This window comes from Zingiber officinale, chromosome 2A, assembly GCF_018446385.1.
Source record: "Zingiber officinale cultivar Zhangliang chromosome 2A, Zo_v1.1, whole genome shotgun sequence".
NCBI lineage: Eukaryota > Viridiplantae > Streptophyta > Magnoliopsida > Zingiberales > Zingiberaceae > Zingiber > Zingiber officinale.
Genome location: NC_055988.1, coordinates 152,522,991 through 152,549,986, shown reverse-complemented (window position 1 = coordinate 152,549,986; position 26,996 = coordinate 152,522,991). Strand labels below are relative to the sequence as shown.

Sequence of the window (26,996 nt, the reverse complement as noted above, 5' to 3'; positions counted from 1 at the left end):
AGTACGCTAACTCGAAAACAACCCTACTCCACTACACCCATAAAGCACAAATCCGACGATAAGATCCACTTACCTCTTCTGTCGTCTAGGCAGGTATGTAGTAAAATATATCGAATAAAAATTCATCGACAAGTACAATCCATACAGAATCCAAAGTATTCAAAACATAACAAGTTCAAAACATAGTCTAGTACATAAAAGCCAAAAGACAAATAACAACATCGTGGTTGCAAGGGACTAGCAACTGGAACTCTCTCCTGGAAGCATCAACCTGAAATAGCAACGGAGGAGGGTGTGAGTCCAACACTCAGCAGGTACAACTGATATACATAGTAAGGAAATAACATCTAGCACTAATCATGCGTACAGTCTCCTGACATAACAAGGATAAATGCAAACTGAGATAAACAGGAGCATAACTGTACTAACCAGGACCAGGTATAAATATCACAGAGTCGTCAGACCAAGAAGTACCAATATCCTGTATGCATGTCAAGCATATGCATCCATCCAAATGCAGCAAATAAAATGCAGCAAACACAAACACAACCAATAAATGCATCATGCATATGATGCCCATGACATGTCCTGGTCACCCCTACTTTCCAGTCAGCCGTCTCACATATGATGGTGAGACCGAGTGGGTAGGGTTGTGACAACCGTGCACTCTGTCGTCACTACTCCTTATGAGTGACCGAGTGGACGGGATGCTGTCGAAGTACACCTATCATCCTACCCCAAATCATAAATGGGGGAGCTCAATGCTCTCATCTCCCGGTACACGATGACGGGGAGGGATCTCTGTCATACTATAACGTTGCGTCACACTAACCCATGAGTGGACCAACGGAGCCCTTGACAAAGCAACTGCTGCAACACACCCTGTCTGAATATACCACTAACCCATGAGTGGTCTGTTGGAACCCCAAGGTGTTTTGATGTGATCAAACAAGCTAAGTTAGGTCCTGCGTTTGTTTAACCCTTGTGTCTAAGTATACAGGAGCTTAGGAACACAGGAAGTCGAGCGGAAGACGCGATTAGCGAGAAGGACGGCACGGGGAGAGAGCCGACGGGCTCGGTGCGTCCGAGGGACGAGGTGACCTCGAAAGAGTACACCGGTGGACGAGAAAAACGTGCACAGCGTCCAAGGGATGAGAAACCGGGAAGGAAGGCTGTTCGAGGAGAAGGCCGGAGATTGGGTTCGGGTGAGCCCTATTCCGGATGGCCGAGATCACCCAAGCGGGCGGATCTGGAGGAGAAGAACCGGACCGAGACGAGCTGAACCGAAGTAGAGCGATCGGACGGAAAAAGTCAACCAGAGTTGACTTTTGGGGTCCGGGGCGCCCGGAGCTGACCGGGGCGCCCAGACCAAAGTTGTTGACCAGATCGAGTCAAACTCGATCTGAACGTTGGGGGATAAAGTTTTATCCCCCAGGTCCCCGGAACCCCTTCAGGGCGCCCCGACTAGTACTATAAATATAGCACTGGTTGCACAAATCATTCAACTCACTTGTAATTCATTTTTCTCTGTGCTTTATTTTCTTTTGTACTGTCAACGTTGTAAGAGGCTACTTCGCCCAGAGGAGAATCAGATAGAGCGTCATCTTTGCCTTGGATTAGCAATCCTATGATTGCAAACCAAGTAAATCCTCTGCGTCTGTTTTAGATTCTGTTTATTTAGTCTCTGTTTCTTTTTAATTACAAGTTCCTTAAATTAGTTGAATATCCGAGAAAGGTTTTGGTTTAATTTTTTAAGGACAATTCACCCCTCCCCTCTTGCCGGCCTCCAAAGGGACTTACATGGTCGTGTGTGCAGATACATGTAACTGGCGATGTGCTCAACAATAATGGAGCCAACAATCACACAGCATGCAATCATGCGAATGGTGCATCACACTAAGTATGGCAATATACTGAACCAATCAACATACATATATGATGTGCACTATAGTCAATAAAACATATCAAGGGTACACAGATCAGATAAGGTATCACACCTAGGTCCTAAACATGGTGAAGTATGGTTATATCACTACCCGTATAAGCACGTATAACCAGGTAAGTAATAACATGAGATGCAAAACAAGCAATCAACCAAGCATGTAACAGGTATCGGGTAGTAACTAACCAAAGCAAATAAGAGACATAATTATTACTATTTGTTAAATTCACTACTATGCATATCAAAGACATAAAGTCAAAAGTACCCGCCTCCAATCAAAAGTCCAATCCGACGTCGAGATGCTCGTCTCGCGTCAAAGCCCTATAATATCAAACATATACGGATTTAGCTAATTCCTACATGTATCCAGTAGCTAAATCAAATTCCTATTAAACCAAGAACCCTAATCAACATCACACTATTATCATCCTTAATAGAAATGAAATAACATCAAGATTCACCCAAATCCGGATGGTCTGCCGGTGATTCACAGCAGGAGACCACTTGCTGCCAATAGACCTGACTGGAGAGAGGCTGGAGCTGTGGATTTCCAAAACAATTTACCCTAAAGAACATCAATACATCCACAGATAAACATTAGATCCAATTACTAATGCATAACCACTAAACCAATCACTTACCCCCAATCGACCCTTTTCTTCTGGCCGGAACAAAGGAAGAACCCGGCACCTGGACACTAGGGCACAGCGTGGAGGCAGCCGACGATGTTCCGTGCGGCGGCGGCGCCGTGCAGAGGTGCGGTAGAGAGGCTTGATGGTGGCTCAGTCCTCTCTACCCGAGAGTTAACAGAGGGAAGCTGGATGGTGACTCGGTCCTCCTGGTGATCAGCAACCGGTGATGTCGAGACCACGTCTAGGGCAGAGGGAGACGACGGTGGTGGCGTCGGCTAGGGCAAAGTGGCGGCAGCTGGCGTTAGGGCACGGCTTCGGGTTTGGCAACGGCAAAGAAGATGAAATGACGGCAAATGAAGAAAAGGAAAAAGAAATAGGAAAAGAAAAATAAATCCAACTTTTCCTCGCTTAAATGGGTAGCCTAAACAGGCTTTCCCGGACACCGTTTTTATCCCCGTAAACTCATCCATACGAGCTCCGAAAAAATTCTCGGAAAATTTCTAAATTCTGGAAAATTCCTTTATTATTATTCACTATTTTTTCGATATTTTACATAACCAGCAGCACAGGGTCATTCCTCGGGCGTCACATAAACGACCCCGACCATCCGCTCGGGAGGAAGAGAATAGAAGCAATGTGTCTCGAGAAGAAATCAACATCATAGCCGGAGGGCCGTCCGGAGGAGACTCCAATAGGGCACGGAAGGCGCATTCAAGGCAGCTCACGATCCATGCAGTTGGCTGCAGTCAGGAGCGGGCGAACGGGCCGAGATCAGCTTTGGGCCTAGGGACCTCGAAGGAGTCGAAGTCCCGCATGATGACGCCCTCATCATCCGAGCGGTAATAGCTAACTACACTATTCACCGCATCTTTATTGATACAGGCAGCTCGGTCAATATAATCTTCCGGAAGACATTCGACCAATTGCAAATTGACCGAGCCGAGTTGCTGCCGATGACAACCCCCCTCTACGGGTTCACGGGTAATGAAGTTTTGCCGGTCGGACAGGTCTGGATGGCTATCTCACTGGGAGAGGAGCCGCTCAGAAGAACGCGGACTGCCAACTTTATTGTAGTCGACACTCCCTCCGCGTACAATGTGATTTTGGGGTGACCGGCTCTCAACGAGTTCCGAGCGGTCATCTCCACCTTCTGCCAGAAAATTAAGTTCTTAATAGAAGACCAAGTTGGAGAAGTCAGAGGGGATTAACTGGCAGCCCGGCGATGCTACGTAGAGATGGTCCGAGCCGAGGCTAAATCCGCTCGGAAAGTGCCACGAGTCGAGGTAAACACTATAACCGAAAAGCCATCTTCTCTAGTTTATGAAGAAAAGGAGGAGGTACATATCCACCCTACTCGATCGGAGGCCACGACTTTCATAGCGTCCGGCCTAGAGGTAGGTCAGAAGGAGGAGCTAATCGGATGTCTCCAGCGAAACTGCGACGTCTTCGCCTGGTCAACTCATGAACTGTCGGGGGTCTCGCCGAGCGTAGCGTAGCATGAACTCCACGCCCGACTGGACACTCGGCCGATGAAGCAGAGGAAGAGAGACTTCAGCGCTGAACAGAACATCATCATCCCAGCTGAAGTTGAGAAACTGCTGGAGGCCGGCCACATACGGGAGGTGCAATTCCCAAGCTGGCTCGCCAATGTGGTGCTGGTCTCCAAGCCAGGCAACAAATGGAGAGTCTGCATTGACTTTCAAGATCTAAACAAGGCATGCCCAAAGGATTTTTACCCTCTGCCCCGGATCGATCAACTGGTAGACTCCACCTCGGGGTGCGAGCTGATATGCATGCTGGATGCATACCAGGGATGCCACCAAGTGTCACTCGCTCGGCAAGATCAGGACAAAGTGAGCTCCGTTACTGTGGACGACACCTACTGCTACAGAGTGATGCCGTTCGGACTCAAGAACGCTGGGGCTACCTACCAACGACTGATGAACAAAGTATTCCAGGAGCAAATAGGGCGCAACCTGGAAGTCTACGTGGATGATATACTAATCAAGTCACTCCGAGCGGCCGATCTTTGTACAGACATAGAGGAAACCTTCTGAACACTGAGGAGGTATGGAGTCAAGCTGAACCCCCAAAAATGTCTGTTCGGAGCAAAAGGCGGGCGCTTCCTGGGATATATCGTAACCGAGCGGGATATAGAGGCGAACCCTAGCAAGATGAAAGCACTGCAAGACATGCCTCCTCCCAGGAATCTGAGGGAAGTGCAATGCTTCACCGGCCGGATAACGGCATTATCGAGATTCATCTCTAAGACAGCCGACCAAAGCTTGCCATTTTTCAAGATCCTACGTCGAGCCACCAAGTTCCAGTGGGATCAGGAGTGCGACCGGGCGTTCGAAGAGCTAAAATCCTATCTCAACTCACTACCTGTACTGGCTAAACCAAACGTGGGTGAGCCGCTCCGTATATACCTGTCATCAACCGAGCATGTTGTCGGCTCGGCACTGGTAAAGGTAGACAGAGAGGAGCAGCCGGTGTATTTCTTGAGCTACATCTTAAAAGATGCTGAGTCCCGCTATACTGGTCTCGAGAAGCTCCCGTTCGCCCTAGTCCTGGCCGCACGGAAGCTCCGTCCTTATTTCTTGGCGCATACTATCATCGTTATGACAAACAGCCCGCTAGGAAGAGTGCTCCTAAATCCGGAAGCGTCCGAGCAGCTCATTAAGTGGACGACAGAGCTTAGTGAATTCAACATCCAATATCAACCCCGCTCGGCGATGAAGGCGCAATCCTTGGTAGATTTCATAACGGAGGTACAGAATCCTAAACCTGAAGCTTTGTGGAAGGTATTTGTGGACAGGTCGTCTACTCGGCTTGGGAGTAGGATCGGCATCTTGTTGCTCTCTCCCCAGGAAAAGCGGATGCATCTGTCCGTCCGGCTCGATTATCGGGCAACAAATAACGAGGCGGAATATGAGGCCCTCATAGTCGGCCTACAGGCCGCTCGGCATGTGGGAGCCCACCGGGTGACACTGTACTCTGACTCCCAATTGGCCGCTCAGCAACTCTAGGGGTCCTTCGAGATAAACAGCGCAAGGCTCTGGCTCTACGCGGAGGCCTTTGAAAAGCTCAGAAGTAACTTCATCGAGGTTGTCATACAGAAAATCCCCCGAGCCGAGAACGAGTCAACGGATGAATTAGCCAAGCTCGCCAGCTCAATATCGTCGATCGTCATCCAACAGCCAATTGAGCAGGTGTCCTTGGTGGAGCACATCGACCGGATGGAAGGCCTCACATTCCCGAGCGATTGGAGAACAGCCATAATAGAATTTTTGCATTCGGAGGTCACGCCGTCTGATCGGGAGGAAGCCCAGCTACTGAGGAGGACAGCCGGTCGGTTCACGCTCGTTGGGGATCAGCTTTACAAAAAGGCGTTCTCCCGCCCGCTGCTGAAGTGTGTCAGCTTGGAAGACGCAGAATATATTCTCCAGGAAGTACATCAAGGATCCTGCGAAGGTCATCCGGGCGGGCGATCATTGGCTAGGAAGATCCTGCTAGCCGGATACTTCTAGCGAACTCTACAGGGAGACGCCGCTCGGACCATCGCTACCTACCTTTCCTATCAGAAGTTTCACAGCTTCTCCCATAAGCCAACGGAAAAGATGAAAGCGTCTACTGTGTCTTGTCCGTTCGACCAGTGGGGTATGGATATAGTGGGGCCTTTCCCTATAGCGACCAAGTAATGTAAGTTTTTATTAGTGGCGGTCGACTATTTCTCCAAGTGGGTCGAAGCCGAACCACTGGCCAAAATAACCGAGCAGATGGTCAAAAAGTTCATCTGGCAGCATATAATTTGTCAGTTCGGCATTCCTCGTCGGCTCATTTCGTATAACGGGCAGAAATTCGTTGGTCAGGAGCTCGAAGAATGGTACAAAGGATACGACATCGAACAACACTTCACCTTCGTGGTGTATCCTCAGAGCAATAGTCAAGCCGAAGTAGCCAATCGGGAGAACCTGCGAATACTTTGGGTTCGGCTCGATCACATGGGAGGAAGCTGGGTGGACGAGCTGCCCGGCGTGCTATGGGCCATTCGCACAACCCCAAAGGAGGGAACGGGGGTAACACCGTTCCACTTGGTATATGGAGGCGAAGCGGTCGTCCCTGTCGAGAACGGAGTTGAATCCGATCGGATCCAGAACTATGATGGGGACAATGTCGAGCGGAGACAGCTGGAGTTGGACCTAGTTGACGAAGCACGAGTTAAAGCTATCATCCAGCTGATGGCGTACCGGCAAAGAATGAAGCAGAATTACAAAAGGCGTGTAATTCCCAGAGCATTCCAGGTCGGCGACCTAGTATGGAAGAAAGTGAAGCCGGTCGACGATGTGAGTAAGATGATAGCTCCCTGGGCGGGGCCCTTCAAAGTTGTCGAGAAGCTCCGATCGGGTGCATACTACCTGGAAGATGAGGACGGACGGGGGACCGGCAACTATAAACCCCCCGGCTTGAAGACCGTCGAGCGGCGACGTTAAACTCTAGAGTCGGACCGGCAACTATAAACCCCCCGTCTTGAAGACCGTCGAGCGGCGACGTTAAACTCTAGAGTCGAACCGACGAATATAAACCCCCCGGCTTGAAGACCGTCGAGCGGCGACGTTAAACTCTAGAGCCGGGGCTGGCGACTATAAACCCCCCGGCTTGAAGACCGTCGAGCGGCGACGTTAAACTTTAGAGTCAGACCGGTGACTATAAACCCCCCGGCTTGAAGACCGTCGAGCGGCGACGTTAAATTCTAGAGTCGGACCGGTGACTATAAACCCCCCGGTTTGAAGATCGTCGAGCGGCGACGTTAAATCCCTGAGTCGGACCGACGATTATAAACACACCGACCCGAAGACTACTGAATACCATTTGGGGAAAATACGTGCGGAAAAGTAACATTAGCATAGACGGAATTTTATGTTAACGCGGCGTACAAAAACAACGTAGTCAAGTAGATGGAAAGTCAGATTAAGGCGGATAATTGTGACTCGCAGAACGGCGAGCATACAGACAAAACTTAAAAAAGATGATAATGTTAACTCGCCGAACGGTGAGTATACAGACAAAAATTCAAAGCATAGACAGAGACAAGTGAAAGACGCTCCTCACTCTAGTGCGTCAAAGATGGGCTTAGGAATGGTCTCTAAAAGGCCGACCATGTCTTTGGGAGGTCTAGAGGTCGTCTCCGGGAGATGGCCCTTATCTTTCAGATAAATCATTGTCGCCCGGATGGCTTCCTCGAAGGCTATAACTAGCTGATCGCTAAACTTATCACCAAATTCATCCGAGCATAGATAGTTTTTCTTCATCGGCTCGAAGCGGCCTGATTCACCATCTTGATATTCCTTTAGCGCAGCTCGGGAAACGTCAAGACCGTCTTGGAGGTCTTTCTTGTCTCCTTGGAGTTTAGCTTCAGAGGCCGCTCGACCCTCCTGCTCAGCAGATAGTAGATCGGCCAACTCGTTGACGCGCTGCTCCAACGCTCGGGCCTGCACATTCTTTGCCTCCAAATCGGAGACGGCCCTATTTTTTCTATTGGTCGCCAGCTTCATCTCCTGGTCATGAGACTTGACCTAGGCTTCAAGCTCGGCTACCCTGGTCTCTAGGCCGGAGGACTTGTGCCGCTCGGCCGCCAGTAATTTCTCCGATTTGTTCACCTCAACTCGAAGTGTGGCATATGAGGGCCCCTGAACTAGCGCCCCTCCAGAAAGTTGAAGTTTTTTCAATTCTTCCTCCAGTGCTGCCAGGCGATTGCTGACCGCGATGTTCTCCACCCAATTCTGCGCACAGAGGAAATAATATCATGAACCAAGTCAAATAGTCATGTAATGTGTTAAGAAGCACACCCCGGTAGCTTGCTGCAAGTGGCTGTCACCGAGTTGATCGGGAGTTATCAAGGTGACGCGAGCTCTCGCATCCTCCCATATCTTGGCGAGCGGTCCGCGGATAGTAATCTGATGCTCAGGGGCGACTGGCCGATCAGCCGCCAGAAGAAATTCTTCTGTTGGGAGGTGGAGAACGGCCTTAATCACTCGACGGTCGCTCGGATCAGATTGAGCTGAGGTTACGCGCCCGGATGACTCACCGAGCGGGGCAGACACTATGCCAGAACGCCTAAGCTGAACGGGAGCTTGTGGCTGGGAACTGATAGGCGGCGCTCCAAGGGAAGCCATCGGTAGATCAAGCTGGGAAGGAGTTCGGTCCGAAGAAATAGCCTCGACTAGAGCAGGGGCCGGGGCAATTGCTACAGTAGGGGCGTTGGTCGGCTCAGTCACTAGCTCCACAGATGTAGTTGACTGGGTGTGGAGATCTGTCCGGCGCCGTTTGCGTATTATCAGTGGGGAGTCCTCGGTCGAGTGCCCCGCTTCTTCCGATGCTGGTTGTCCGGCAGACGAGATAGCATCACCGACCGGTGCAGTTGCAGGGATCCGAACGGTCGACTCTCCAACCACAGGTGAAGCTTCTTCACTTTCACCCTCGTGTGAGCCGACCAGGGCGATGTCCAGATCGGCCATCTCCTTCGCGGTCGCCGCCTCCACTTCAGCAACTTTCAGCTTCATTCGATCAACAACCTTGGCACGCCACATGATGTCAACTACATAAAAGAAGAATAAATCAGTTAGGCCAAAAGGAAGGGGGCAAGGAAAATGCTTACCCATGCTGCCCGGAAGCTTCGTTCTGATCGGGCTCAGTCCAAATATATATAGCACCCCCTCGTGGAGCAGCTTGTTGATGTTAAATCTTTGCCCGACCAGTAGATTGGCTGCGTGAAGGTAATCTGGCTGGCTCTTATATTTACCGAGGTCCAGCGGGCTCGGCACAGTGGTCTGCCATTTAGTGCAAAAGGATGGTCGCTCGGGAAGACGAAGATAGAAATAGTTTTCCTTCCAGTGTTTGTTCGAGGTCGGCATCTTATCGAAGAAAACGGATGAATGGGAAAGCGCAGACCGGCCACGAACTGATCTCGAAAAAAACAAACAGTGTCGGTCGGAGGGTTGTGTGGCCGATCGGAGAGTGTGGCTAATATCAGTTCATGGTCAGATGGGAGTTCAAAGGTTCGGGTGAAGCTCAGCGCATCCTGCTCATCGAACCGGCTCTCGATGGTGGTATACCAGAGGCCGGGGGCGAGGTCGAATGGACAAGAAGAACTGGCCATTATCAAAGACAAGGAACGACACAGAGGAAATCGAAGCTTGACAAGCAGAAGGGTCAAAATAGTGTCCAAACGAGCACGAAAACAATGAGAAGTGCGAAGAAAATCACAAAGGAACTGAAAAGAAAAGGGCGAAAGGGCCTTACAAAAGATAGGATCGAAGGAGGCGGTGGTGGATCACCAGAAAGCAAAGCAACGAGTTCGCTGGAGCGCTGGACGAGAAGAAGCAGAAGCTTTCAGATCTGCACGCGATATCGTGAAGCGGCCGAAGAGAAGATATGCTTATAAACATTGGGCTCAATCAACCAGGGTCGTCCAATCTAGATCACGGGATCCAAGGAGGGGATCTGGTCGTCAAATTTGAAAAAGCCAAAGGTCACATCAGACCTGACGGCTCAAGTGAACAGTGATGAATACGCGACCACGTGGCGCTCGCTCACATGTCGCATTTAATGAGCACCATCATGCGAGCGTGGCCGCGTGCTCAGCATTAATGACGGTGATTTACACAAAGGCCGAGGAGTTTTCTAGGGATAATCAGCGTGACCGATGCCGGAGCGGCGGGACAACGGCAGGCAAACGAAACTTTCCAAGTACCAACCGGGGACACGCCGAGCGGCGTTACCTACTTGCATATTCCCCGGACGGTCGGACACTAATCTCGGTGGATGAGCGGCAGACACGCCGTCCAGACGCAGTCCAGTCAGTCGGACTTAGCACCTCCTTCGACTAGACTTGGGGGGGAGACATGTGATCCGGTGGTAAGGACGAGGGACCCTCGTTGGCGGGAGGTCAATGGTCAAGAAGGTCAACCCCAAGGTCGTGCCGACCGGACATCTGGCCAGGGGTCTCCCGGACCGGACGAAAGACAGTCCGACCAGGGGTCGAGTTTCCGATGCTCAGGTAAAAGAGTCCATGGGTCAGGCGGACAGGCCGCTCGGCCGAGCCGCGGGACAATAAGGCGCAATTCCATCCGAGTACATGAGCAAGGCTTCCCCGCCCGGGCCGAGGTATGCGCATTCCCGGAGGCCATGAGCGCCGAGCGGCTGGTCCGCACTGCTCGGGAACAGGTAAGAGCTGTAGGAGACAAAAATGACAGCTGATAACTTCATCCTCGAGACACTTGCCGCCGACAAACAGCATGGTCGGCGGCCGAAGCGTACAGAGTATCGTACGATGGAAGTTTCCACCGTCACATCCGGGATATGCTCGGACGATTGCGGAATGGCATCAGGCATGCTTTTCTAACACAACCCTACTGAGGTATGTTTGGGGAAGCGTGCATGCATCGAGAAGCGTGCTCGCGCCTCCCCGGGATCCTATATAAGGACCCCCAGACTTCGACGGAGGTATGCGATTCTTATCACTGTAGCCACAGTAGCGTTACCTTGCTTCTCTTCTTCTTCACTGCCTGACTTGAGTGTCGGAGGGTCGTCGCCGGGAAACCCCTCCCGGCTCGGCTTCTTTGCAGGTTCGCCGGAGATCCACATCACCAGTCGAAGACAGCGGAGAGTGTCACGTCCCCAGTGTCCATCGACTCAGCGCTCGGACAGGATCATATCTATATCATGTATATGACTTGATGTTGTATCTATTTTATGGAGAGACATAGAAGAGGAGAGTAGAGTATCATTTTTTGTCCCCTCCTGTCTCTGATAGTATGATTGCATCAGATTCATATTGAAACTTTCTATAAAAAAAATATAAATTAACAATCAAACATGCACTAGGAATTCAGATGGCAACATTATATGCAAGACTTGTGGATATGTTGTTGAATGTGGTGTTTACATTCATTGCATATATTGTCTCTGAGAAAAAGTAATTTAGCATGTTTCTTGGACTTCTATGGAAATAATAGTTAGAGTGACTATTGGAAGGCTTGCTAGTGTGAAATTATTGTTATGTTTCTTAATTTTGTGTCATTTTCATTTACTTTCAGTATTCCTTCCGCAGAATGTTGTATTTTTTTTAATCTAAGTAATGAAAATTTGATTGTTAGATTGTTATTTCATGGCATCATCAAGTTATAGCAGCATCGACAATACAAGATTTCAAGCTGTAACATGTAGGGACTGCAGACAAAGAACAATGGTTTGTATTTCTAGATCAACCAAGAATCCTAGAAGATAGTATTACAGATGTGGTCAACATAGATAGCAAAAGTGGGTGATGCTGATACTAGTTCATCTGGCAATATTAAAAGTGAACACAATACTTCTCATGGACATAATTTGGGAATAATTCATGTACCAATATTCATTTGGATATCAGTGATGGTGAACTTGATTCTCTTAGCTATAATCTTGATTGTATTGTTAGTTCATCTTGTTAGTTAGTGTTAAGTAATGTTGGTGTTGTAATATAACGGGTTAAATGTTTTTAATTCTGGATGCAAAATTGATTTGTTAGTTGGTGTTGGAAACGTTAATCACTGTTGAATAATGTTTGTGTTGTAATTGTGGTATGATAATGATGTTGTTTGTGTTAAAGATAAAATTTATCTGAGTTGAAACATCTTGATTATTGTTATGTTATTTAGTCAAATTCTTATTTGTAGTCAATTATCATGGAGTTGGCTAATTTTGTTTTGGTATTGAAGGAAATGAAATTGTTGGTATTTAAGTGAATCCTATAACATTTGAGATCTTTTTTCCCACTATGTATTATGCAATTCATGGTTTGAGATCTATTAAATTTATAACAACACCAAGCACCACCATTTTATTGTAAACCCTACGTAGCTCCTCCTGCACGTAGGGCCTTATATATCAAGCCCTATGTAGGGGTGCGTATGCAGGGCCTGATATTTTAGGCCCCACATAGGGACTGATATTTCAGGCCCTACGCAGGGAGGAGCTACGCAGGGATCGGTTCGTGTTTTTTTTCCACCTAGGAATGGGATGACTCACTCCTTGAACTTTTCGTGCTTTTCATTACTGCATCATATCATTTCTCGGCTGGAGTAATCTTTTCAACTAAATAAGAGCTATCACAAAAGGTAAATATAGATGGCGTATTGTATCCATTCGATAAATCTGCTGCAAGTAATAAAGAACAAGTGTGCGATTGATTTGCCAGTAATAAAGAACAAGTCAGACATGCCAACATTGTACATCTTTCTTACACCAAGTAAAATATAATTATACCTTAAATAAGAACAAAATCAATATCCCATTACAACATAGTTGAAAACGTCTCCAGATTTCACATCACCAATAAGATCAATTGTTGACCCATCTTTCAGTGACTTCAGAAACACTAGCACCCAAGTCTAGTAGTAAATGCACGATCTCTACTTACCCATTTAGTGCTTCCATATGTAGAGTTGTGATGCCAACTTAACTGATTTGATAATATCTACTGTTTTTATTTGGGGCAATATTTCTTTGCCCCTGACTGTATATCTGCAAAATGAAAATGGTAGAATAATTTCAGAAATTTTCAATCGTTAAAGACCAAGTAAATCTGATTCTGATGGGCGCACACTGCATCATATAAAAGTTATTCCTAAATATTTATTAGTCGAAGAATTAAGAATTACCCAAAATATGAAAATTGGCCTTCATCTAAAGACAACCCTCCTAAGCCAGACTACAAAAGGAGGATTAGCACTTGGTAATTGAAGTTAGATGAATGAAATAGACCAAAAAGCACTAAACCAAATAACAAACACCTAAATACAAGAAATGCACTAAATCAATCAAACATACAAATAAAGAAAATAGATGAATACTGATCCGGTGATAAGGACCCACCCCTCAGGGGGTCATGGTCACGGTGGAAGTCAAAGTCTAAGTGGTCAACATCCATGTATCGGTGGTCAATTGGACAACTTACTTGCCCGACCGAGACAAAGAAGTATCAATCAGATATCACCACAGCTCGGCCAGGCACCGAGCTTCCGACGTTCAAAGCAAGACATACGCCAAGCGGCTGGCTTGCTCGGACTTACATCAAACCTCGAGAACCAGTGAAAAGGGATCACAGCACAACGGAATGCTGACAGTGAAATGTTGGCCGAGCAACCAATCCGCTCGGTCGAAAGGCTAGACCACCCGAACGGCCAAGGGTTGGCCGAGCGACCATCCCACTCGGCCTATACTAACAGACAAAAGGAGGATCAGCTGATATCCTCATTGAAACTCGCGCCGCCGACAAACGGCATGGTTGGCGACATGGACAAGCAGAGGATCGTACGGCGGAAGCTTCCACTGTCATGTCAGAGATATGCCAAGGTCTTTGAGGTATGGTGTTAGGGACGCTTTCCTAACATGTCTCTTTAGGGGAAGTTTTGAGAAGTGTATATGCCTCGAGAAGCATGCACGCGCTTCCCTGGAACTCTATATAAAGGGCTCCAAGCTTCGACGGAGGTATGCACATTTTACTGTAGCTACTGTTACTCTGCTTCTTTGCTTCCTTGCTTATACATCGTGGGAGACTGACTTGAGCGTCGGAGGGTCATCACAGGGAACCCCTCCTTGGCTCGGCACTGACGTTGCTATGGTTGCAGGTTCCTTCAACTTGGAGTCCGTCAACATTCAACAGGAGTGCCACATCCCCCAACGTCCATTGCCTCAACTCTCGGACAGGATCAAATACCATCCATAGATAATTATAACATCCTAGCGCATGATGTTATTCCAATCACCTGTTCCAATTTTTAACTAGAAGATTAACTAGTAAATAACTGCAACCAATAATCAAGAACAATTTCTAAGGTAAACAACTGCAACCAAGAATCAGGAACAAGTGTCAAAAACAACTTGTTGGCACCATAACCCTAATTTTTCATATCGATGAATACAAAATCAAAGCAAACAAAGTACCAGCAACCGATCAAGGAGGGAAGGGCGTGCCTGTGAGGCTTCGTGGCGGTCAGGAACCGAGGCGTGAGGAGAGAAAAGGAGGGGAACTGAGCTGCAAGATGAGAGAAGGAAGTTGCGGCGTTCATACGCGAGAAAGGGAGGTGCAGCTGTCTGATCGCGACTAGAGGGAGGCGACTGAGAGGAACTGAACCGCAGCGAGGAACTGCAGTGATCTTGTCCGTGCGCTAAGTCGATGGAAACTGGGGACGTGGCGCTCTCTGCTGCTCCCAGGTGATCTTCACAGCGACGTAAGCCTTCGATGAACCTGTAACAAAGTCAGGCCGGGAAGGGGTTCCCGGCGACGACCCTCCGACGCTCAAGTCAGGCGATGGCGAGAAGAAACAAAGGCAGAATAAGGACTGTGGCTACAGTAGATTAGGAGAAAAATCATACCTCCGTCGAATTCCGGGGGTCTTTATATAGGACCCCGGAGAAGCGCGTGCACGCTTCCCAAGGCATGCACGCTCCTCAAAGCGTACCTTAGAATGGTTGTGTCAAAAAAGCATGTCCGACGTCATACCGTAATTATCCGAGCATATCTCTGCCATGGCAGCGGAAACTTCCTTCGTACGATCCTTGGTACGGCCAGGCCGCCGACCATGCTGCTTGTCGGCGGCAGACATCTCGAGAATGATATCACTAACTGCTCCTTTTGTCCTCTTCTAAGCCCTTTGTCTCTAATTGGGTCGGTCGGGTTGATCGCTCGGCCTCCAGGGCGCCCAGGTATACATGCACCTCAGACCGGGCGAGACGACCGCTCGGTCACATACTCGGATGGGTCACCGACTGGTTGTTCTGCAGTTCGGCCGATCAGCTTAGCTACTCGGCATAGCGGTTCCTCTATAAAGGAGCTTGTGAGCGTCGGAAGCTCAACCCGAGGTCGAGCTGTTTTCGTGCCGACCCGGGGTCTACTTAGGTCGGTCGGCCAGGAGACTTCTTTCCCGCTCAGCCAGACCTTTGATTCTCCCGTGTCATTGACCCCTTCCTTTATGGGCCCCCGATCCTTACCACCGGATCATGCGGTGAAAGAGGCGACGAGAGAAGGAGATGCGGCTGGCTGATCACGGCTAGGGATTTTCGGGAGAGCGACGCTAAGGTTGGCGTAGACGTAGAGGCATATATAGATAGATAACCCAATATGATGGTCAGAAAAGAAATTAAAATATTTATATGGAGTTTTAATTAGTAAGTATACAATTTTATAGTGTTAAAAAATAATTCATATATAATTTTCTGATTTTCCACTGGATATGAATTCGATGTCAACGGCGTCGTCTCTTGTACGAGTGAGTATTGGGGCAACTCAACGGTGGTGGCTTTACTTGTACACAACCTCTCCTTCCCTCTCGATCCGATTCATCCCCGAATCTTTGTCGTAATTCGTGGATGCGAAGACTATCTCGATCCTGCGAAGGTATTACTCATCTCAGATCTTCCTCTTTTCTAGCTGATCTCAATTTTAGAGTGTGGTGTGCTGATTGCTCTGCGGAATATTTATGTATATATTTTTGGGATCGCTTTTCTGATAGGTTATGGATCGGTCACGCTTTCTGGCGTTGTTGATTTTGATGTTCGTTTTACCTTCTTGTCGAGGAAGAGGTAATCCTTTTTTTCGACCTAGTTGACACAATTAGGGTTTTGAAAAGGATGGGTTTTGTGATTTTCTTACTTTCAGGATGTTATGGCAGATTAATGATCTTGAGTAGGAAAAAGGTTCCATTTTCTTGGGCCCCTAATTGAACTATTCAATTCTATGTCATGCTGTTGAAGGAAAGGGAAGAGAGGAAGCAAATTATGTTGGTGAAACTGAGCTGACAAACTGTTAGCTGCGATATTCTTTGGCTTTATTTTGTGATATTTTTACCTTTGAATCATCCATCCAATTGACATGAATGACCATCTGTGCATGCTTTTCGCATGAAGTTTCTATGGGTCCTGGTTTTGTAAAGGATTTTTTGAAATAAAAAAGTGAATTGTAAACTGTTGCTGCACACTAATGTGTCTGTCATTAATTTTTTATCTTGTGCTTTTCATCCCCTCCCCTCTTCCTACTCATCCATCCAAGTAGCAAGACAGTAATTGGCTGTGTTCAGTTTTAATCAAGCTTTCAGTTGAAGTTTATAATAGGTCCTTGTTTTATAAATGACTTTTTTTAAAAATAAAAAACAAAGAGAAGAAATTATACACTGTTGCTGTGTATTTATGTGTTTTTTTCATAGCTTGTGTTTTTTTGTATATTTGTTCTTGGTTGTCAAATTTTGTGTTTTGGACTTTACAGAATTTAGGATTGGTCAACATGACAACAGCGATGTATATAACCATACTCTTGCCACAATACTTGTTGAATATGCTTCTGCTGTAAGTTTGTTTTCCAATTTCTTTCTACTAGTAATTTTGAAATCAATAAGCATCGTTATTTTTAGAGTGATTCATGGAGGTTCTATGCAGTACTACATTGCATTACAAATTGCACTTGCATTGTAATTCTAGAATTTAGCTTTATATGGATATGCAATGATATGGTGACTTCATAGTGCATATGTAGTCAAATCTTCAATTAGTTTCTAGATCATACCAATGTGATGGGTTGAAATCATTGAAGCAAGATATGACCCTAACAAATTGACTACAGAAGGTTTGTATATGATATCTTTCAGATTCAATTCTGTGCAGTTATATTGTTTGCATTCAATTTAATACACTCATAATTATCAAGAAAATGACAAGGGATGCCCTTGGCCTAAAATTTGTGATAATTGCAAAAAAAAAAAAAAAAAAAGACTATTGTCTTATTGATGATTTAAAAAAATACGGGTCCCTGTGAGATCAACCTTGATGTTGCATTTTCGTATAAACATTTTGGGAGCTAATGCGCTCTCTGCAATAAGGTGGTGCCCCAAATTCACTTGTTAAGGGTAGCAAAATTAATATACGACAACATAGTTACATAGTTTGACTGGAGTGTGGAAGTCTGTGATTGCTATGAGAGACAATGAAGATTGTGTCAACAATGAAGCTAAAAGATACTATTAACTCTTCACATCAATTTCTACAGAAGTACATATTTACTTCATTAGGCACAATGTAGTAATTAGATTGCATTCACCAGCATACACTCTTTAAATTCTTGGGCAACGTTAATTATCCTCATGTGTTAAAATTGACTATTAATTTTTAATTTTTGAAGGGTTCAGAACATTTAGTTTCTTACTTTGTTAATAAACTTTTCATTTAACTTCTATTGATTGATGCTTATCAGTGAACCACAAATTTTCAGATATGCCTACCCACCTTATCGTTTATTGCATTGTTAAAAAGGAATAACACCTGCAGGTGCAATTGTCAGATTCAAATGCATTAATTACATGGACTTGCTCCAGATGTAAAGATTTGACTGAGGTTTGTAGTTTTTTTTTTTTTTGATAATTTTAATTTTGTTTATTTGATAGTATTTGGGAACCATGAATAGCTTAGATCTGCAGTTATTAGAGTTTTCTAAAAGTTTTTTTTTTTACCACAAATAACTGGTGAAACTAACAAGAAATCTATAACAGGGTTTTCAGGTTATAGAACTGATTGTTGATATTCAGAATTGTCTGCAGGTGTGTTCTTTCTACATTACTCTGATTGATAACTAATTTCATCCCTTTCATTCCATGCATGAACTTACCATATTGGTGACTATGAACAGTCATTTGTTGGTATTGATCACGGTCTCAATGCTATTATAATTGCATTCAGAGGAACTCAAAAGCTCAGGTATTTAGGAAATTATTGTTTTTTAAATTACTTACAGATCAGTTATAGGTGAACTTGGTCCAGAAAATGGATATCTTTCTTTTTCCTGCTTGAGAAACTTGTTAATTATGTATGCCATTGTATTAAAATGATGCTATTAGGATGATGCACAAAAAGTTTATTACTTAACTATCACTTTAAGCTGAAATGCTAGATCCCTAGAAGATTTCTGACTTTGGGATTTTTCTTTCTACTTATCTGTAATGTGGATTTAGTTTAGCTTGAACATTCATCTTAATTGACTGAAGCAGGTTATGAACCAAAATTATCTTCTGTAATTACTGAATCTGTGATTTGACTGTAATGAGAGAGCAGTTTGAGTTGTTCACTGCTCCAGATTTTTTGTTTTTGTCTTTTGTTAGCCGACCTTTTTTCTTACTATGCTTCCATTAACTTAGTCATGATTTTTTTATTTTTTTTGGCTTTCTTGAAGAGACTCGAGTTCTACCTTCTGAGATTCTTATTTTTTTTTCTTGCATAGTCAAGCTGTTTGTCATATCAAGTGTATTTTACTTCTGAATTCCCTTGTAATTTGACGGAATTTTATTACTATGCTAGCATTCGCAACTGGATTGAAGACCTCCTGTGGAAACAGCTAGATCTTAATTATCCAGACATGCCTGATGCTATGGTATTCTAAGATAATTTAGATTTTGTGTCAAAGAATAAGGAAGACTTGTAAAGTTTCTACTTGTAAATGTCTTCTAATAATTTCTAATTGTATATTTTTTGTGTAACTAAAGGTGCACCATGGTTTTTATGCTGCTTACCATAACACAACCCTTCGTCCTGGCATTGTTAGCGCAGTTCAAAGGGCTAAGGAATTATATGGAGATATTCCTGTCATCGCTACTGGGCATTCAATGGGAGGGGCTATTGCTTCATTCTGTGCACTTGATCTGGCTGTAAGTTCCTACATTTCTTGTATGGTTTTATGCATTTATTATTCTATACTGTACTACTGTTGCATTTAGTTCACTCTCCTATTAAATATTACATTCAGCATTTCACCAAAAACCACCCTTCATAGTTAGTATTTAACAAAACACACCCTTACCAAAAAGCACCATAGATTTATTTTTTTTCTCCATAGTAGTTGCAAACTGATTTGCACTATAAAAATAATAAAATTTTCAGGTGTAAACTAGTTTAAGACATCCATTTTGTACTGTCAGGTGTAAAAAGACATTTTTGGTCATAAATCTTGCTGCAAGTTAATTTGCAATGAAATGTCTTCTATGTCATTTTTCATAGCACAAATTGCGTAACAAATTAGCTTGCCTGGTGAAAATCACATATCTATCCCATGTGTAGCTTTGAGACAACCCAAGTTGAGTATTTCAAGTTTTAAATATTACCACAAGGTGATATGCAAATCAACTTATGACCATTGGAGTTGTGATGGGAGACACAGTGCAGAATTGAGGAGAAGGGTAAGCATCTTGGAGTTGTGATGGAAGACACAGTGCATAATTAAGAAGGGCAAGCATCGCTCTTAGTTTTTTAAGCCTCCACTAGACTTCTATTTGCAAGATGATTGGTAGAGAGGGCTTTGTGTGCTAGGGTTCTAGCCCTTTGTTTTGGGCTCTTTATTTTGGTGCATGATACATTGTTTCAATGAGGTAAATTGTAAGCCACCTCTTCTTCCTCTTGTATTTCTTCTTTTTATCCTCCTCAATTCCAGTCTCATGTCTTTTCATCCTCATTGGTGCCACAGGCAACACGTGTTGGAACACTAACTCTACACCAGTACTATTTAATTTCAGTTAGACTCAAACTCCATCTTGGAACAAAATTTTAAACCTTGAAGGAGTGTATGAAATTGTAAACATTGAAGAGGTGTACTGAATTTTAGATGTTAGACTATGAAATTTTAAGCCTTGAAGGAGTGTAAGAATTTTAAAATCTTTCAAGTGTATGAAATTTTAAACCTTGAAGCAATGTTTTTCTTTCACATTTTCTGGCACTGTTAAAATATTTTTTTGGTAGTTTGATTTCTATTTCATTATATATATACAGATGTCTTTTAAATGGTTTTGTTCTAAGAAGAGGTATCTTTCTCATAGATTAATTTTGGAATACACAATGTTCAACTTATGACATTTGGACAACCTCGGGTTGGCAATGCTGCTTTTGCTTCATATTTCAGCAAACATGTATACCACACAATTCGCGTTACCAATGGGCATGATATTGTGCCACATTTACCTCCATTCTATTCTTACTTTCCCCATAAGACATACCATCACTTTCCAAGAGAGGTAAGCAGTTCAAATGAGTAGTTCTTCATTTCCTTTCCAATGTTGATACGAGAAATGTGTTATGACTAACAACATACTTTGACCTACATTTCAATTCATGTTTTGTGAATTTTTATCAGGTATGGATCCATAACAGCAGAGTGAGTGGTACTTTTGTTTCTATGGTTGAGAAGATTTGTGATGAATCTGGCGAAGATCCTTCCTGCAGCAGGTATGCAATACTACTATTTTGATATTGCCATCTTGGTTCAATTTGATTTCTTGGCTGATGCATGCTCCATTCATCTTTCCCATCGAAGGTCTGTAACTGGGAACAGCATCACGGATCACCTCAGGTACATGGGGGTCGACATGCGGGCAGACAGTTCAGACTCCTGTGGAATTGTGTTCTACAAGGATGAAAAGTTACATTGCTATGAAGATCTTGCAGGAAACTTTGTCGTATCAAAGCGACCAATAATATCATCAGTTGTGCAAACAACTACAGATGTAGATGTGTCTGCTGACATTGAGGAGGAGCATTGCAGCAGATGATAGAAAACTATAAACCTATGAGAACAAATGCTTGTAAAAAGTTATTATTCAATTTCAGCGACATTTGTATCTATGCATGTTCTACTCTAGGCTTCAAAGAGAACCTAGAAAAGAAAAGAAAATTCATCTTGAGAATTGGTGAGATCTTGCAGTTGATACTTTTCAGATGATATATATCACTGTTGTTGTCTTTACATATTAGCAGCCAGTATTTGTTTCATGTCAGGTCAACTTGGGCTTCAGCAAAGTGATGATACTGCTGCCACCATGATTTTAAAACCCTCGTCGGCACTTGCATAACATCCTTTGAAGTCTATGGTGTCTTCTTCGAGTGCCTTCATTGCATCTCGACTGGATAAGCATGTTAAAGAACTTCTCTTCACAAAAACATCACCCCAGCATAGAACTCCTCATCTGAAACATCTACAGGGTAGAGGTGAGCAACATCTCTAGCAGCCAAGTGGCCACTGAGACCGGAGAGGAACCACCCTGGTCTTCTGCCATCATAAAGACCTTCCTCCAACTACCTGCGGCACACAAGGTGGGTTGACATAACAGACCAATGGTATTTATTAGCAACTGCAACATCATAGAAAGCGAGTGATTCAGGATTCATCCGATATGACAGTGAGCATAATGACATAATTTAGTAACTGGATCACTGAAAGAAATGTTTCAATGTACAAGTCTGGAACAAATACACATATAATCTTTATAAATGACCTCTCTCTCTCTCTCTCTCTCTCTCTCTCTGAAGATTATAATCTTTCCAATGATAACGGTGTTGATGGAGCAAGTTGAGAGCCTGCAAAAGTAAACATAGATATTTTTCTATAACCCTTTCTTCGATAAAAATTGAAGCAGGGCACCATCAAGGTAGTTCAATAGATAGCCATCAATGGAGGTTAGTCTATCATCCGTCGTAATATCTTGAAGCCCGAGTACAAACACAAAGTTGTCTTGAACTATATAATGCATTTGGGATTTCTGCAAGTAAAAATGCATCTAGTTAGTTATGTTAAGGTACACATCAAACAGAGATCAAAGAGGATGTTGATGTTGTCAATGCATTGAAATTTGGTGGTTGAAACCATTTGTAGGTCCTGCTCCACTGAGACTGAAACTTGGGTTGTTCAAATGAATAATTATTCTACTAATTCTTATGAGATAAACATTTCCATGTTCGATTGAAAAAACTAATTTAAACTACTACCTCATAAAATTGTGAACCTATTCATATAGTTATTCCTTCATTTGCATGAGTCAAGCTATCTCGCATTACCAATTGGGAGGCTAGTCGGTGGGCCAGATGAACTAAGTTGGGAGGTTCGGATTAAGCGAGCTAACTAGGTCAAACTAGCTAGTCAAGTTCGTTGAACAAATCAGGTCAAGTAAGTTGATTTGGCAGGCTAGTCCGAATGGGTTAAAAAAGCTAATTGGGTTAGTCAAGCTGAATAGGTTAACTAGGTTGGTTGAGCCAGTTAATTGAACAAGAAAGTCATGCCAAAGGAGTAGCCGAGCCAAATAAGCCAAAAGGGGTAATCAAGCCAAATAAGCCGAAGGGATATTTTAACCAAAATAGGTCAAAAGGGATAGTCATTGAATGGGGTAGCCAAGCCAAATAGACCGAAAGGGGTAGTCAAGCCAAACAGGTTGAAAGGGGTAGTTGAGCTAAACTGGCTGAAAGGACCAGCTAGATGAGTTGTGTTAGATGGGTCAAGCTATCCAAGTCGATCAATTGGATTGAGTGATTGGTCAAATCAGTCAGATGAACTTGGAATATTCAAGACGTGTGGGTCAGGCGAGTTACTAGACTTAATCCTGCATGATCAATTTTTCATTCATCCTTGAAACTGACATTACAGTGTTATCATTTTGAAGTCGAGATGAGAAACAATGATAACGATGTAATGTCAGTCTCGAGAATGAATGAAAAATTGAACATGTAGTAGATTAATTCTAGTAACTAGACAAGAATCCCACAAGCATAAGCATGAATCTTAAGCTATTTGTTTGAGACTAAGGATTTTTCATATTATCTTAGGTCTATGCAGCCACAGAAGGATGCTTTTTTCTTATGAGATTCAACAAGGCACTTGTAATATAGAAAAAAACTTTCATAAAAAGGATTGAAATTCAAATATTGTGATCATTAGGAGTAATGTAACTGTGTCATGCTTACAAGAAACATAATAGATAAGAGAAAAGGATTTTTTTTAAAAAAAAAAAAACAGTGTAAAATAAAGTTTAATAATATATACCAATTTTCATCCTTCTTTGCATCATCTTCTCCATGAAGATTTCCGTTGGCATAAGGTTCTAAGCTCCCCTGTGACGGCAGGCTAGTAAAACCAAATCCAATTGATCTCCACAATCTTGTGGGAAGCAAGGGTGGGAGGCTTACAGCATCCACATCAGATGTTAGATCACAGATGCCAGCTTAAACTGGGTTTAGATTTGAGAACCTTACAGCCCCAAGAATTTGCTCCGGAAGTTCCTCTTCAGTCTGGCTCTCGATAAGAAATGCTAAGTCCACTGTCAAAGTTGTTACATAACTAAATGCCAAATGCACAATTGCATTTGCAATAATTGAAGATCCAATATCCACATCTACCTCCATGTAATTCAACCCTGATGTGTACTTGCAGGAAAGAGCTCTCCCTAGAATACATATAGCCTGCTCGCCAACAGCTGTTCTCACTATCCATGGACCCTGAACAATATTAGCTATCAGTTTAAGCCTAGAATTACGGAAGCTGTCATCGCCTTTCAAAAACTTATCCATAAGAGTTCCATCTTGGATAGGTTCAAGGGCTACAAAGTACATAACTGCGCTATAATTATCCTTGGTTGGAAGTTGTAGATTAAAGGCCCAAACAAAAGGTCTATTACCTCTTGCAATTTCATCATCAACAGCTCTCCTGACACGGTGATTTGCATTTCTAAGTATTTCACTAACTTTTGCAGGACCTTTTATCCAATCAAATCCAAGAGGCTCTAGTAAGTAATCACCACCACGTATTTTTATCTTGTCTGAGAGATAATTGGGACCTCTAACCATGAAATTATCACTTGTAGGAGTCGCCCAACCATTTGAACAATTTTCTGGTTCAAGATATGGAACTGCACCTCCAGATCTCACTTTCTCTATCCACGAATAATCCTTCTCACCGTCATAACCAGCCATGTGCAGAAAATGCAATTTTAGACTCCTACAAAGAATAGTAAAGATCTCAAACATCAGGAACAGGATCTGTGTAAGCTATGCATGTTAGGGAAGTAGATTCATCTTAGGGGCCTAAGTAATAATGTTAACCCATCAGGAAAAAAAATGGTGGTGAAACATTAGCAATTATTTTCTGGAAGAAGGATCATAGGCAAGAAATGAATAATCTCCTCAAGGAATGTTGTGAGATAAAATCTTAGGTATACAAGCTTATAACAGTGCCATCTTTTTTCCCTGGATTTTTTTCCCTTTCTCATATTTCCACTGGAATTTGACTAATAAGCTAATGTATGATACAAACTATAGTAAAATTAGTATACACATACAGAATTCTCATTTGCTCATACTGACTTTGGATGGATATGGATAGGGTTTGAGTTTTGAACACAAGGATATGCTCTTGGCATTAAGCTTAGTTTATCATAAAATTGACTAGGAAACTAAGATCAAGAAATCGATGAATACTGTTTTATTGTTCACAACTTCTGAGTCCCTAAATCCTCAAGCCATCCCTACATCGCATCGAATAACCAAGAGTTCCGCACGGCATAGCATCTCTAAAAATTCCTTCCTAAGTCCCGAAAATCGATAATTACAAAACTTAAAAACTTCAGCACCTCGCGACGAAAAAAAAGGCAACTTCCATCAGATCACAACCAAAATCATACTAAAAAAAAGAAAATTCAAGACTATGGAAGGGTCTAACAGAAGACGATTACTCGAATGGAGAGAAACTTTAGCCTTTTTTCCGATCGCTCCGTTCGTCGAATCAGGAGGAGGGCCGGGAGGCGAAAATCGCAGAGAAGAAGGGCGACGAATGACTCGATTGCGCAGATTTCCGTGATGAAACGGCGGGCGAATTTAAGACTGGTAGTTGGAGACGCTTTGACGGGAGCAAAGGCCAAAGAACGGACTTTGCGTGCGCCGCCCAGTCGCATCTCCTGTCCGCACGCAACGAAGAGACAACCACCGGGATTCGTTCCACGCGGAGTGGAAGTTGACTCTGCACTCTTTTAATAGACTATAAGCCTAGTGGAAAGTTAATGGGCCGATAAGGCCCAAAATAGACAAAAACATTAATTTGACCATTCAAAAGCATTTGATCGTATATTTTAATAACACTAATTGTATTCATCTTTTGTAGTATAATAAATATCTTTATTTAGTGGTAGTAGGTGATTATAGTGTGCATTTTTTATTTAATTAAAACAAACATGTTTTTATTTTAGTAAAAACAAAAATAACACATTCAACATACTTTTTTTACTATGTCATTCATACTTAAATTTTTTTAATTTTTCTCTCATCTTCATATGAATTCTCTTCTATCTTTTCCATATAATTATGCTCATTTTTAATTCTCTTTTCTCTCCTATATATACTGATTTCTACATATCAGCATCAACATGTGCACACTCTTACATGAGCGACGATGGACAAACACCCAATGTGAATAATATGATACGGCCAAAACTCATTTTTTTATTTCTCTCTCATCCACATGCAAACATTTTTTTTCTCTTCTCTTGTGTATACACGCAATTTTTTTTCTCTCTTGCATGAAAGATGGTTCATTTAAAGATATCGAAAACCTCTTTATCTTGCATTGTTCTTTAAATCTCATGTAACTCTAGACGAAGAAGGTAGCTACAAAGAGCCAATGGATCAACAAATGAAGGAAATTTTCCTTCCATTTCGATGCTTTTGTACTCGGAAAGATGTAATCTCATAACTTACTTTCTAACCCCTCATTTTTTCATTTTTTTTGATTCGGGGATGAAAATATCCCTAACAAATAATTTAACGTTTTAATTGATAGATAACATGCAAAGATATATTGCTCGAAGACTGTGACGTGGCCAAGGCTATAACGGAGTTTGTAGCACAAGTGGCAATAGAGAAATTGGTGCTTGGCGCTCCGGCGAAGAGTGGATTTATGAGGTAATACACTTGGCTTAACTTTAATTTTGAAAAAAAACGTCGTGCTAAATTATAAAATTCAGTCATTTTGCTATGTGAATTATGTGTTTGATTTTGCGATATGTTAGAAGATTCAAAAGTCCCGATTTATCAACCCACATCACCAAGGGCGCACCTGACTTTTGCACGGTGGTCATTATATCGAAGGGGAAAGTGTTAGGCATGCGGAACGCGGTTCGGTCGGCTCCGACCACCTCTCCCTTGCGGGCTCAAATTCAAAACTCGATGAGCCTCAAGCCGCCTCTCAATGTCGATAGCATGACCCCTCGCCGGAGTTTGCTAACTCCCAAAGGTTAGCCTTCTATTTTTGGAATATTTTGTTTGTTTGTTTGTTTCTTTTTTTTTTTCACACGCTTACATAAAACAATTTCACTCTTGTAGCACAAAGTGAGCCCGGGAAAGATAGTCACAATTTGCGTCACAACGATTCGATACGGTAAATAATAGAATTAGAAGGGAGAAAATTGCATATTTGTAAAAAAATAATTTTAAAATTTAATTTAATTTAATTTCTTGGAATATCGATAAATAGGTCACCGTTCACAAGAGGGTTGCGAGGATACACGGCGAAGTCGTACGCCGAGATTTCGACGTCGTCG

At 43.4% G+C, this 26,996-nt stretch overlaps 2 protein-coding genes across 3 annotated transcripts; one reads left to right on the top strand and one right to left on the bottom strand.

Annotated features, from left to right (window-relative positions):
* The first annotated feature begins 15,850 nt into the window (after positions 1–15,850).
* Positions 15,851–21,385, top strand: LOC122042764 (lipase-like). Of its 2 annotated transcripts, XM_042603066.1 has the most exons (11): positions 15,877–16,012; positions 16,128–16,197; positions 16,877–16,956; positions 17,932–17,997; positions 18,153–18,200; positions 18,290–18,357; positions 18,955–19,027; positions 19,140–19,301; positions 20,463–20,657; positions 20,777–20,868; positions 20,957–21,385. In XM_042603066.1, exons 2-11 carry the CDS (start codon positions 16,131–16,133, stop codon positions 21,189–21,191), a joined length of 1,086 nt encoding a protein of 361 aa, XP_042459000.1. In that variant the 5' UTR covers positions 15,877–16,012; positions 16,128–16,130; the 3' UTR covers positions 21,192–21,385. The 2 variants fall into 2 exon arrangements, with proteins under 2 accessions (XP_042459001.1, XP_042459000.1); XM_042603067.1 differs by lacking the exon at positions 16,128–16,197 and having other exon boundaries at positions 15,851–16,012.
* Positions 21,386–21,813: 428 nt separating this feature from the next.
* LOC122042766 (protein ENHANCED DISEASE RESISTANCE 2-like) lies at positions 21,814–25,403 on the bottom strand. The gene is made up of 3 exons (XM_042603068.1): positions 25,137–25,403; positions 23,453–24,403; positions 21,814–22,178 (listed from the first exon to the last, which is right to left on the bottom strand). The coding sequence occupies exon 2, from the start codon at positions 24,376–24,378 to the stop codon at positions 23,632–23,634; it is 747 nt and encodes a 248-aa protein (XP_042459002.1). The 5' UTR covers positions 24,379–24,403; positions 25,137–25,403; the 3' UTR covers positions 21,814–22,178; positions 23,453–23,631.
* Between the last annotated feature and the right edge of the window lie 1,593 nt (positions 25,404–26,996).